This window comes from Lygodium microphyllum, chromosome 17 (assembly GCF_053477565.2).
Source record: "Lygodium microphyllum isolate KBCC chromosome 17, Lygodium_microphyllum_v1.1.10, whole genome shotgun sequence".
In the NCBI taxonomy this organism is placed as follows: domain Eukaryota; kingdom Viridiplantae; phylum Streptophyta; class Polypodiopsida; order Schizaeales; family Lygodiaceae; genus Lygodium; species Lygodium microphyllum.
The window spans coordinates 58,062,970-58,077,507 of NC_141151.1; the positions used below are offsets into that span (position 1 = coordinate 58,062,970).

At 40.2% G+C, this 14,538-nt stretch overlaps 1 protein-coding gene across 1 annotated transcript in view; it reads right to left on the reverse strand.

Annotated features, from left to right (window-relative positions):
* Positions 1 to 1,964: 1,964 nt before the first annotated feature.
* TED3 (Pex2/Pex12 N-terminal domain-containing protein / zinc finger (C3HC4-type RING finger) family protein) overlaps positions 1,965 to 14,538 on the reverse strand; it is a 33,320-nt gene continuing 20,746 nt past the window's right edge. Inside the window, exons 5-7 of the mRNA XM_087697458.1 lie at positions 3,390 to 3,490; positions 3,180 to 3,297; positions 1,965 to 2,342 (exon numbers count right to left, since the gene is read on the reverse strand). Coding sequence (XP_087553584.1) covers positions 2,052 to 2,342; positions 3,180 to 3,297; positions 3,390 to 3,490 — 510 coding nt within the window. The 3' untranslated portion in view covers positions 1,965 to 2,051. The remainder of the gene's footprint in view (positions 2,343 to 3,179; positions 3,298 to 3,389; positions 3,491 to 14,538) is intronic.

The following is a 14,538-nucleotide window of genomic DNA, read 5'->3' on the forward strand; positions in this document are numbered from 1 at the left end:
TGGGTGTAGAGGAAGAGAGATTCAAGTTATATTCACACTTCATATATGCTCTCTTGATCTCATTTGCTAACTCCTTAAGTTTGGATGTACTTTATCACGAAACAAACCCTCATATGACATCAAAATATAAGTTTAGTGCTTGCATGTGTGAATATTATGGAAACTTGCACATACAGATGTTACAGGAATTTTGGATCTCAAGATCACTAGACATTTTGGATCATTGACCCCTTTCCACACTAAGTAAAGACACTTGTTAAATACCAATAATCACTTTTTACATTTAGGTGATCGCAATGTCTACTTAAATGCACAATTAAAACAAAGCCTTGTTCAACCTAGCTAACCTAAATTGTGAAAGCCCAAATATTTGCCAACTTCTCATGTTAAGAACAATTACGCTTTCTTTGTTGATACACCAAGAACTTTTTAATTGAAACAAATCAATTAGTTGGATTCACTCTCAATATGTTTACTACTATGAATACTTTTAACACACTAGTACAATTGAGATTTCAACCCTATAACCACAATTATATCCAAGAACAAATCCTTTCTTCCCAAATATTTTAGACCACATAGTGATAAGCACCAAGATGTGCAAGTAAAGAGACTTCCTTTTCATTCAACAATTGGTACAATTGCTCTCTTATTTATTCAATTAGAGAGGGGAAAAGAAGTCCTTTAGCTTTGAGACGGTGCAATAGCCAATAGCAATCACAAACTTTTGTTGCCATGTCCTAGAAAATTCAAGCCAATGCAGCCATAGCCCAATTGGTCTGTGTGGGTTGAGTTTCATGTTCTGTGAGTTCAAACCCTAGGCTGCACTCCAGCAGCACAAATAACTATAAACAGCAAACAGGAAATTCAAAGTAACGGATGCCCAAACATATGCACTCCTAATCAAAATGTAGTACACAACTGATGAGGACCTATGTGTTACATTTGAGCATCCCATAGCAGCATCTTTGAACAAAATAATATCCCTATGACTAGGCATTCATAAAATTAACCAGGACATTAAGCCAACACACTCAGCAATTTTACTTGGAATTGTGGCACAAATCTCATCAGTCTGGAGTTCTCACTTTAACTCAACACCGGGTTACCCATCTACCATGCCAGGCAATGCTATGAGAACAAGTCTATCTTCATTGCAATAACTTGCAACAGTCACATGTCCTGGCCCTTTGTTGGTATAGTTGTTATAGTCATAGAAACCTCTGCTATGAGAACAAGTCTATCTTCATTGCAATAACTTGCAACAGTCACATGTCCTGGCCCTTTGTTGGTATAGTTGTTATAGTCATAGAAACCTTTTGTGCTGTGAGCAGACCATTTCACAAATTGCAGAACCTTCCCTCCTCCAAATTCAGTTTTCGTTTTAGTGCATTCTCCACACATCGGAAGGATAATATTTTCTCCTGATTAGTGAGGAGGCATGCTTGCTTTGGTAGGTTCAAGGTTGATAATGAAAACAAAATATTGATATTTCTGCTCCCCGTTCAAGCAAAGCTTAACCCCCTGTTCCAGTGGCCACATGCATTAAAGGACACTACCATATGTGGTCACCCTTCAATACAAGCCTTGCATAATTCCATTGACAACACAACAAGAAGCCTCTAACAAACAGCTCACAAGACCTGAACACAAGTAAAAAAGAATTGAACCTGCACTCCTTAACATGAATTAGAGACTAAACCTGCAAAGCAAACCTCTTGAAACAAACGCGGGAATGTACTGTTTGCAGTCACACTCCTTTTCTTTGTTAACAAAAAGAAAGTCTCTCACAAAATAAGTGTGCCACACAACAGACCTCTCTAAGACATCTCCCTATAACAGCACCTGCGAGGAGAGAAAAACTCATGCTTACCTAATTATGTTTTATGCTGAATGATGCAACACAAGGTAGACAAAAGACATCATATGTATGAAACGAAAAGCTTGCAGATTAGAGGAAATGCATAAACAAATAGAAGCCATTCAGAGCTTACTGGAAAGGTGCACCACTAGCTTTATTGCTTTTTCTGTACAACCCTTGTATCCATATTTCATTTTAATTCTTCATGGACATGCAAACGCTTCATTGCAAGAACTTGCATATTGCATTTCACACATCGAAATGATGAACTTGCTATACACCTAGTCCTCAAGCAATAGTAGCAATATTTATGTTCACATGGCATTGCAAGGAAAGCAACTGTAATGGGGCTACTTTCACAAATGGGGCAAGCATCCTCCTTGATTATAGCTTTTTGTGATTGTGCACTGGAAAAGGGAAATGTAAGCGCTTTCTTTATAGAAGTGATATTGAGCAGAGGTAGAAGCAGCAGCAAAAGCTCCTGGAACAAAAAGAATGTGACAAGATTTAGATTTGTAAACATCTCTGAGAAATCTTACTATATCAAGGACAATCTCTAAATATTAACATGTATTAAACTCTCTGAAACTGCCACACACAAATAGCAATTTATCATAGGAGACTGGTGCAACAATGTAAAGAACCTCACATGCTGCGTGTCAGGTTAGTGTTTTCATACAAAACATCTGAGTGGCATACCTAACTCTGGGAAGTCAAGGGCATTAATGAATCACAGGCAGATAAGGCCTTGTTTCTGTAACAGTAGATTATCCCCAAAACGGAACTGCAGTGAAAAGGAATTATATATATCATGAAAGCAGATGAGACCTTGTTTCACTAAGGGTAGGTTCAAACTAAAAAGGAGCCACAATAAACGAGTGTGGTGGATTAGTTAAAAACATGATGCAGGCATCCTTTTCACACACGCTAGAGTCTTAAGACGTCTACAGGCATCCTTTATCCTCCTCGTGCTGCTACTTGATGTGTTTAGCTTAGTGTTAACCGGACTTTCAGAACCACAGAATCCATTAATTTCTCCACTCAAGTAATTTAATGTGTGATTTTCAGCTTCACCCTATTGGGATGTACAGTGGGACATTGGAGGAGTATTACCCCCGCTGATCATGGCATGATACACACTTGCCTATTACCACAGCTGATTCATGGCACGATACACACTTGCCTATTACCACAGCTGATTCATGGCACGATACACACTTGCATTCGTTTTCAAATACTTCACATTTATTTATTTTTAATAATTCATGCTTAAACATTCAGCAATTTGAGGTATTTGAAAAAGGTAAAGAGGCATTACCGATAACTCATGCCAAACAAGCTGTCTATTCATGTACTCAAAGCTGACTGCTCGATTCATTTTTGGATTCTCATACACCAGCCTTGCACTCAAAAAGCGCTCAACTAGGCTCCGATATCTGCAATCATAGCACATCCATAAGTGGAAAACTAGCCCTCTACTAAACTTTGAAACACTTGACAATAACTGTACTACTTAAATAAACTATACCGCCCAGTACGAAGGAAGAAAAGAAGATTTAAAAAACTTGCAACTTTATAAACGTTTTCCGCCCTCTGTAGAAAAACCCATGCTTTGCGTGCCCAAGAACTCTGCATGTGATAACAAGGCTGTTAAAACATAGAACCTAAAACAGGCAACTTCAATGACATTCATCTGAAGCATTCAAGCTACAAATAGATACTTTAGATCAAACTATAAAATGCCACTGAATTTATAAGAGGATAATACAAGCTCAAGAAGATAATCAAACAGAAATTAACATTTTTCTTCAGATCACATTTATAGGCATAAGTTCAGAAGCAGAAGCAGCATCCACATAGTGTTCCCACATATTTTGGCAAAAGAGGGTAAGAGTTTGTCTTAATTTCTCAACAATGACCTAAGAGGTACCATCTGATGTCAATATGTTATGGAATAAAGCAGCATTAGCAATTGATATAGCGTGTGCCCAACTCTTAATATTACAGAGCTTTATTAGTATGTTCTGCATTTCTTGCTCACTGCTTCACCACTAACCCAGATATTCCAAGTACCACTTGTTTTTGTTTCCTTTGCTGCTCACTGCTTTCAGAAAACAACCAAGCAACTTATTGCAGCCCCTAACACACACTAATTGTTAGAGATCTGGGTGCATCTGGCTGGATGAAAGAGCAAGTTCAATCTAGCTCATGTAATCTTGTCTTTATCAACCACTCTTACATGCAGGATCTGACGTGCAATCCAAGTCTCTACAGTGAACCTATCACTTTCAAGCACATGTTTAGAGGGGTAAACATGACAATGAAACGAGTGTAGGTGTAGAGATAAAAAAAATAGTGCATGAAGTCTCAACAACCCCCTGAAGCTGTTCCACCCCCAAAGAAAAAGAAAACTTCCTGTCCTTTACTTGTTGGAGAACTGCATTCGATGTTCAATGACAGGAGCAAACCATTGACCAGAATTGATGACAACTAGCCTGAATGCTTAGTTTTGAGCCCAAGGAGTGCTGAAAACAACTGAAACTCAACTCAGTGACATATCATGCAATCATGCACATGAAGCTAAATGAGGCTGAACTAATGTAAAATGCAGTACTTGGCAGTAATGAGGATGCAGGCAATAAAGCAACTTGCACAGAAACAAAACCACATATGAAACCGAGGCAGAACAACACACAAACTATGAAACAAGCTGAAACAATAGCATCAACACTCATGGAGGAGGGTGTTGAGAAACCATTCACCCATAGTTTGTGTTTTTGCGTTTCTGCATTTTGCATTTAGGGCTTGCAGCCCCAAAAAGGGGCGCCACCCTAGACCGACTATGCCTGTTTATAGGCCACTCTCTCATTCATTCCTAACGGTTGATCCTTCAATCTGTCACTCCCACTCTCTTCATCAGTCTTCTGACACCCTCTCTCTTCCATCATCTCTCTCTCCCCTCTCCTACCACCATCTCCACATTCTCCTGGAGCCAACCATCATCTCCAGTTGGCTGTGTTTATGGTGGCAGTGTGCTCCTCTTCAGCTGGCATCCATCCTCCATTGTTGGTGACAGCATCTTCTGTGCTCCTACACCTTGCATTTGGAGTCCACACTCTCGTGGTGTTAGCATCCACCCTATCTCGTGTCATCCTCCACCCTTCTGACGGCTCCACCTTGCATTTGGTTGCCAAGGAGGTTCCTCACCATCTGAAGTGTGTCTCTCTAGCAAGAGTCACCTTCATCAGAGGCAATTGCACCTTGCATTTGGTTCCTAGCTGCTTCCCACCCTTCAGACATCACTCCACAGCTGGCATTTCACTCCCAGAGGCTATCTTCATCTATGTTTTCAGCATCTGGCTCATCCTCACCACCTGGCATCACTCCCTGCAACTGGTGTCACCCTATCAGGCTTGCATTTGCAGACGGAGGCTTCATTAGTTGTCTCCCTGCTCCTAGGTACCACTCTTCATCCTTGCATTTGCAAACTCAGTGGCTCCTCACCCTTCGACGACAGTCTCCCTGCTCCAAGCGACACCTCCTCATCCTGCGTTTGCAGATCTCACGCTTCTTTGGCAATCTTCCTGCATTCCAGGGCTTCCTTTGTGCTACGACACCCTTGTATCAGATTCACTTCATCAGCATGATTCATCTTTCATCATCTTCTATGTTACTTTTCTCTCTCAGTGTTTGACATACACAGTGTTTTCCCTCGCAAACCCTACTGTCTCTCTGGTCACTTAGTCATTTTGACTGAGGGTGCAACCTAATCAAGCTGTTCCAAAGCAATCAGGCTGACGACAGCAAACAGACTCAATTCAGGGCAGACTAGAACTTATATTTGCAGACGGCTTTCGCTGATCACTGCTGCGGGCAACTAATCAGTGGACAGGCCAGATAATGGCTATGCAGCAGTTCCTCATTTGGGCACCAACCTGCCATGAGCAGCAATCTCAACTCCTTCAAGTTAGTGTTGAGAGTTTGTTTAGCTCCATTCTAGGTTTCCCCGTATTTTGTGGCGGAGCATCTTTTAGGGTTGGACCATTTTTTTTCCACCCACTTATTCCTATCGAGTGCATCCCACACCACTCCCAAAGACTCACTCCACTATTCCAACCTTTCCTCATTGTACATTCTGCTCATTCACGGTACATTGTTTATTCATGCTTCTTCCTCCATTCTCTGTGTTCCTCTCTTCAACTGCACACACACCTCCTATGGGCCAAGCATTCAAGAGTAATGATCACACAATGATGTGTACAATAGGGCCTTGAGTCCTATAAATAGGCCTCGGTTGTCCTACTCTAAAGAGTCTCTAGTACATTCACATTGAGTCACTTTATGACCACTATGACAAATGCTACTTGCAGCCATCCGGATGTCCAAGGATGTAAATATACTAACCCTACTCAACTATTTATTCCTATCATATGGAGATAATTCCTCTTGCTATGTTATAGAGACTCAAACAGTGTACTAGATACATGTTTTCCTCTTAACACTAGTCTTGTAATTTGCCACAAAGTGGCTGCAAGCCACTTTAGTGGCTCGGGTCCTATTTCAGTATATCTGAAATAACATATGCATATGATACGGAAATTGAATGCAACTTTAACAATATTGTAAGATAGTGAAACTAAAAATATGGAACAATTTTCAAGTGGAGATTCGTCTTCTATAAAAATTGAATTTTCAAAAGTACATGAAACAATGCAATGCTACTTGAACTCTTAAAAAAGTTGACAATTTTTATCTAATTGCAATTCTCTTAATGGGAATGCATGCTACACATATCAAAGTAAATTTCATGGAATTTTTAGCTTGATTTGAAAAAACAGTAATAGTAATCTAAAAACTACAATTCAATGTGATTCCATCCGCCTTTGTAGGACATAGTATGCCATTGGGTGGCCAACATGCACCCTTTGTCCAATGCCTTGCTCCTGGGTGATCAATTGGACTCCCTTGGCAAGATAACCATCTCCTTTGTAGTCTTGATAGGCCACTAGGTAACTGACGTGCACCCTTTGTTCGATGCACATCATTGTCTAAGTCTTTGTGTTTCAATCATGGTCATACTTTCTATGTTTCCTTGGTGCAAACCCTAGCATATCTTCACAGTGGAGGTACTTCCAAATTTTCTCCCCAATCACACATTATGCCTTGGTCTTGAGACTTAGCTCTGTCAGAGTCTAACAAAGACAAAGGAGCTCTAACTATTTTAGCTCCATCCAGGTGTGTGCATTTCCTTTTTCATTATGTGTGGAGTACAGCTGAAGCATAGGGTATCTTGGCCATTTCAACCTTTCCATCATCTAATGTAGGGCTATCATCTGCACTAAGTTTCAAATATGGAGGCAATGGTACACTAATAGCTTTCTCCCCCTCCATATTGAAACACTGCAGAACTTTTGTAACATACTCCTAAAGTGACAGATAAAAAAGACCCTTGGATTTGTCTCTGAGTATATGCATGCCAAGAATGTGATTGGTCTCACCAAGATCTTTTATATCAAAGCTATTGTGTAAACTCTGCTTCAAGGGTCCAAGGCATGAACATCCTTGCATGCAATTAGCATATCATCCACATACAAAACCAAGAGAATAAGGCTACCATCTACTGCCTTCTTGGTGTATAAGCAGTGATCAACTTGAAAACGATGAGATCCTTGAGATTACATGAATGTATCAAATTTATGATACCATTCTCGTAGTGCTTGCTTCAGCACATACAAACTCTTATTGAGTTTACATACCATGTGCTCTTTTCCCTCTACAGCAAAACCTTCAGGCTGCTACATATAGATCTCCTCAATTAGATCACCATGTAAGAAAGCAGTTTTTACATCCATCTGTATGAGTTCCATGTCTTCAGATGCAACCAAGTCCAAGATGGTTCGCAAAGTAGTCATTTTGACTACAGAAGAAGATTTCATCAAAATCAATTCCATGTTCTTGCTTGTACCCTTTAGCAACCAAGTCTGCCTTGTACTTTGACAAAGAACCAAAAGTCACTTTCATTTTGTAAACCCATTTGCAAAATAACACTTTTTGTCCTTTTGGCAAATGTACCAAATCCCAAGTGTCATTCTTTATGAGGGATTCCATCTCTAATAGCATGGCTTTGTGCCATTTCTTACTATCCTATCTGTCCATTGCTTCCTGGAAGCATGACGATTCACCACAATCTATCAACATAAGATAATCAGCCACATAGTTTACACCAGGAACAAACTTATCTGGTTGTTTTTGCACTCTGGTCGACCTACGAATCCAATGTTCAAGATTTGCTAGTTGTTCAGCCTACAAATCTGCATTAACAGCTTCCCGTTCTGCGGGTTCAACATGCTATACAGCTGGTTCAGGTTGTTCCAAAGGCATAGCACGTATTTGCTGCTATCTAACAGGCATTCTTTGCTATCCTATTGGTACGTCCTCCCAGAATACAACCCTTTTGACCTCCTCTGTTCTTTCGGGCTGTTTGTGCATGCAACCTTTCCAGAAGACAACATTATTGCTACGTACTACTTTTCTTTTCTCAAAAACCCATAATCGATACTCCATCTCACCTTCATCACCATATCCTAGGAAAATACGTTTGCACGACTTTGGCTCGAGTTTACTGCGTTCTTTCTTGCGAATGTGCACAAATGCCTCACAGCCAAACACTCTCAAGTAAGCATACAAAGGTGGCTTGCCCAACCACTCTTCTTGAGGGATTTCCCCTCCCAAAGACCTGTTTAGTGACCGATTAATCAAGTGTACAGCTATCATAACAACCTCTGCGCAAAATCCATGGGGTAAAGCAGCATGTGACAGCATTGTACGGACCTTGTCTTGAATGGTCCTGTTCATACACTCTACAACACCATTTTGGGGCAGATTATGAGGGGCAATAAGCTCCTTTTTAATCCCTTTGCTGTCACAAAAGTCCTGAAAAGCTTTGGACACATATTTTCCACCATTGTCAAAGCAAAGGCATTTTAATGTATTACTGGTCTGATCTTCATTAAGTGCCAAGAATTTTTTAAATTTATCCAAGGCCTCGTCTTTCCTACATATTGGATAAACCCATGCTTTGCATGTGGCATCATCAACAAAGGTAATGAAATACTTCTTTCCCCCTAAAGATAATCTTGGCATTTGACATACATCTGAATGTACCAACTCTAAGGGTGAAGACTTTAGAGAGATTTTTTGTGTGATGTTTGAGCATGTTTACCATAAATACAATGATCGCACTGTTCAAAATCAGCATAACTCAAGGACGGTAATAATCCCAACGAGAGAGCACTTTCATTCCAAATTGACTCATGTGTCCCAACCAGCTATGCCACAAAGAAACACTTGGCCGCTCAGTTATAGCAATTATATGGTCATGCATACTAGATACATGCAAAGGATACAAGGTATCACTTTTGGACCCCTTGGCAACGATGTGAGAACCCTTACAGATTTTCCATTTGCTATCTCCAAAGGTGGTGTGATAGCCTTCATTGTTACACTTGAGTGCTAACCAGAATGCGAGATTGGAGTGAGCAGAGAGAGAGCAGAGAGCTTAGAGAATCGTGAGTGTGTTACACGGTACACAAAGAATAAAAATGTATTTATATGTTAGGGTACAAGTAAAGGGTGTGTTCACACCTATAAGTTTATACACGAGGGAGTTTACATCCGAAGGGGCTTTATACCCAACAATCTCCCACTTAAAGGCCCAAAGTGGTGTCTGTAAACTATCCAACTCCCACTAGTCGAATACAATGCGCATACTGAGCCTTTGCAAGACTTTTAGTGAGAATATATGCAGGGTTATCTTGGGTTTTGACCTTGGTCAGTGTGACAAGGCCATCGTCCAAGACCTGTCGAATGAAATGACACCGGACATCTATGTGTTTAGTACGGGCATGAAACATGGCATTTTTAGCTAGACATACTGCACTCTAGCTATCACAACCAAGCACTGGAGTACGAGAAGAAAGACCAAAATCCTTAACCAAACAGCCAAGCCAAATAGCTTTCTTGGAAGCTTTTGTGGCTGAAATATACTCAGCCTCTGTAGTACTCAGTGCTACAATTTTCTGCAACCTTGAACACCAAGAAATAGCTCCATCAGCCAAAGTAAATACATATCCACTAGTAGACTTTCTAGTGTCAAGATCTCCTGCCATGTCCGAATCACAAAACCCCTGCAGCTCTAGTGTACCCTTTCCATAGCATATACATTTGTCTTGTGTACTGTTTAAATATCTAAAGATACATTTCACTACTTCCCAATGTGGTTTGCCAGGGTTAGATATGAATCTACTAACAACTCCCACTGCATAGGCAATTTCTAGACGAGTTGCAACCATGGCATACTTCAAAGAACCACAAGCTGATGCATAAGGTATGCCTTTCATCGCAGTAGCAACTGCATTATCTTTTGGGCAATCAGCTTTGCTAAGCTTTGTACATGGTGATAAAGGTACATCAAGAGACTTAGCATCAGCCATATTAAATTTGTTAAGTACTTTACTAATGTACTTGTCTTGTGAGAGAAACAACAAGTGTTGTTCTCTATCTCTTTTAATGCGGATGCCCAAAATGTGTTCAAGTGGTCCCAAATCTTTCATTGAGAAGGCTGAACTCAGCTGCCTTTTAAGTGTATGTAAAGTACTCATACTTTCCTGCAATCAGCATATCATCCACATATAAAACTAGCACAACAAGGCTTCCATCATCAGCCTTTTTAGTGTATAAGCAATGATCTGCATGACTATGTTTAAATCCACGGTTGAGTATAAAGGTATCAAATTTTTTATACCACTGTCTAGGAGCCTTTTTCAGCTCATATAAGCTGTGTTTTAGCTTACAGACTAAATGCTCTTTCCTTGGAATAACAAAACCTTCGGGCTGTTTCATGTACAGCTCTTCATCCAGGTCACCATGAAGAAAAACAGTCTTCACACCCATCTAATCCAACTCTAAATCCAAGAATGCAGTGAGAGCAAACAAAACACAGAGTGTAGTCATCTTCACCACCGGTGAGAAAACCTCTTGGAAGTCTATGCCTTCCTTCTGTGTATAACCCTTAGCAACCAAACGTGCCTTGTATTTGGGCTTCCCATCAATACATTTCACCTTATAAGCCCATTTGTTAGAAATAGCCTTTCTATCCTTGGGCAAAGATACAAGCTCCCATGTATTGTTCACATATAGAGATTTCATCTCTTCCTGCATAGCAAGCTCCCACTTTTTCTTGTTTTCACATGACTGTGCCTCTTTAAATGTCAAAGGCTCACCTTCATCAATCAATAAAATGCAATCCAAAGATGGCTGAAACCTCTGTGGCTGCCTTCTGACCCGCGTAGACCTTCTTACCCAATGATCCGTGTTGATAGGCAATGGGCCTACATCCTCAGGTATGTGCACACCATCAACTAGTGGCTGATTTTCAGCATTTTCTTGCTGCTGTAACCTGTTTTCAGCATGTTCTTCTTGCTGTCCTAATCCATCATGTGCATCAATTTACTGTCCTATGTCTTCAAGCTGTAGCATAATAGGTTGCTGCTCATTTTTAGCATCAAAAGGGACAGTATCTTCAGCTAATGGTTGCTGAATGGCTGGCTGTTCATGCTGAAACTTGATCTTCTTTTTTTCAAGGTCACCATCTGTAGTATTTTTCAGCAACTTTGCCTCATTGAATACTACATCTCAGCTGCGTACTATCTTTTCCTATCCTGAGGAAGCCTGTCACCAAGTGGTGATACTTTTTACAGTTGCTTTTCTTATTTACTTATATAAATAGGTTGTTTTTCTTTTCTTTTGTTGCTGTTGCTTTTTACCCCCAGAGTTCTCTTGGAATAAGCGAGATCTTTGCATGGCCAAAAGAGGCAGCCATTGGAACAAATTGGACTAATGGTTTGTCTGAGCCTTAGGACCAGTTCCATATTGAATGGGCACTGAAGAATAGAATGCTAGTGGTTTGGGACTCTGTGCTTAGCCACCGGAGATGGTGCAGGACAATGAGCCTAGCCAAGATAGAAGATGCACATGTGAGAATACTCACGGAATAAAAGTCATTGTAACTGAGCCACATTACACTTTTGATGTGGTCGCAATGATAAAAGTTGCACAAAACAACTCGAGGAATGCAGGGGTCACCATCCCTAAAATTTAGGGAGCTACTATTTTTGGACCCCAGAATCTGTTCGCGTCATTGTTTTCGTTTTTACACGAGGATTAATTCTCTGGTCTGTGCCGAGGTCAAATTTTGCACCAATCATGGAGAATTTTAGACCGAAATGTTTAAACAGGAAAATTGTTACATGTATGCCAGAGAGAGAGAAAGAGAGCATTTTTAAAAAAAACGTAATAGGCATAAGGGGCAGATGGAAGAATGAAGTTTGGAGAAGCTGAGGGTAGATTGCTGCAAGAAAACCAGTCATGGAGAGTACTTCTACGTCTCTGACTCAAGCACAGAGGTAGAGCTTGCTCCCTCTGATCACCTCTCTCTCTATTCTCAAAAGAAATGCTTTGCATGATGGATTGATTCCATCAAAGGTACAATTCTGTGTTTTCTCTGCACATGCTGAATAAGAACAGTGAACTCTGTTCATGCTGAATAAGAACAGTGAACTCTGCTCATGCTGAATCGTAAGAACAGTGAAGTCTGCACACATTGAATCGTAAGAACAGTGAACTTTCTTCATGCTGAATAAGAACAGTGAACTCTGCACATGCTGAATTGTATGAACAATTAACTCTGCTCATGCTGAATAAAAGCAGTGAACTCTGCACATGCTGAACAGTAAGAACAGTGTGCTAGACAGTAAGAACAGTGAATTCTGCACATGCTGGACATTAAGGGATGTTGATCTGGACATGCTGTACTGTTCCTATGGAGCTAGGATTTACTTAGAAGAGATGAAAACCAACTGTTCACAGGTTATGTATTTTGGAACATTACCATTTTTGTAACGAGGGAGAGAGGTCTCTGTTTATGTGTGTGTATGTAAAGTCCAGGTGTTAATTGAAGGAACTACCGCTTTATGTGAGTCATAGACCGGTTGCAAAGCCAAACTCTATATCCCATCTCTCCCTCGTCTCCATATCCCATGAAGATGCCCTTCATGGATTTCATGTCTAGTTTAGTCCTTTGATTTACAGGAATATGCACAAAAGCATCACAACCAAAGACACGCAAGTGTTCATATCAAGCACGTTTGCCAAACCGAACCTCTTCAGGAATGCCATTTTTCAACGCACGATTGGGAGAGCGATTGCACACATGAACTGCAGTTTTAAGAGCCTCTCCCCAAAATTGTTGTGGGAGATTAGCTGTGGACAACATGCATCTGACTCTCTCACAAAGTGTGCGATTATATCTTTCAGCCACACCATTTGATGCAGGGTTGTAAGGGGTTGTCAACTCCCTCTCAATGCCATGCATCTCACAAAATCTTTTAAACTCATTAGAGATATACTCACCCCCATTATCCATTCTTATAGCTTTTAACTTAAGCCATTTCTGTTTGGTAACAAAGGCATGAAACATTTAAAAAGTATCAACACTTCCTTTTTTCTCTTTAGTTCATACACCCATGACTTTCTACTGAAATCATTAATAAAAGTGACAAAGTATCGTACACCCCCATGTGAATTAACAGGCATAGTGCACACATCTAAATGTACTAAGTCAAGAGCATTGGACTTCTTAACAACACCAAAATAATAAGGAGACTTCACATATTTTCCATATATGCAATCATTACAAAAGTCAAGTCCACAGATTTTTACATCAAATCTCCTTGAAGAGGAGAAAACTTAAAGGCCTTTCTAGCTCACATGACCAAGTCTTTTGTGCCAAAGTTCCATCAGTGAATGAACTTCAGCCATAACCAAAAACTTGCCAAGTAATACTTTACAATGCAAATAGTACAAAGTTCCCTTTTTGTTGCCTTTAACAATCAGCATAGAACCCATGTGGACCTTTCAAGATTCACCACCAAAGGTAGTAAAATACCCTCTTGCATCAAGCTACCCAATTGATAGTAAACTTTTCTTTATGCCAGGTACATATCTGACATCATGCAAAATCAGCTCTTGACCATTTTCAAGGGCCAAGTAAATGGTACCTACACCCTCTATTTCACATGCATGATTGTTGCCCAAGTAAACCTTGCCTAGACAACCTTAAGTGTATTCAGAAAATGACTCCAAAGAGGGAGTGACATGAAAAGAGGCACCACTATCCACTATCCATGACTGAGACACCCCATCATGAGCTGAAAGTAATACATCAATCACCTCCTTTTTAGTGAATCGCATATCACCTGCTGCTACCATAATATCTCCATCATACATGAGGCTACAACAAGTATCTCTCCAATGTCAGAGAGTTCTTCAATAACCACACTAGATGCAACATTTACTTTTGCAACTTCTTTGGAGAAAGAGCTGTCATCCGTCTTTTTCTTTCCTTGTTGTTTCTTTCTTTCTTGCTCTTTCTTACAATAGCGACAATCGGGATTTTTATGCCCTTTACGTCCACATTGATAGCAAGTGACATCCTATTGTTTGCCCTTGCTTTTACTCCTACTTTTGCCTTTATTTCTTGCATTACCCCTCTTTTCTGACATGCCTCTCAAATGATAAGCTGAACCACTGCTTTCTCCACTGGACTTTCTTCCATAGAA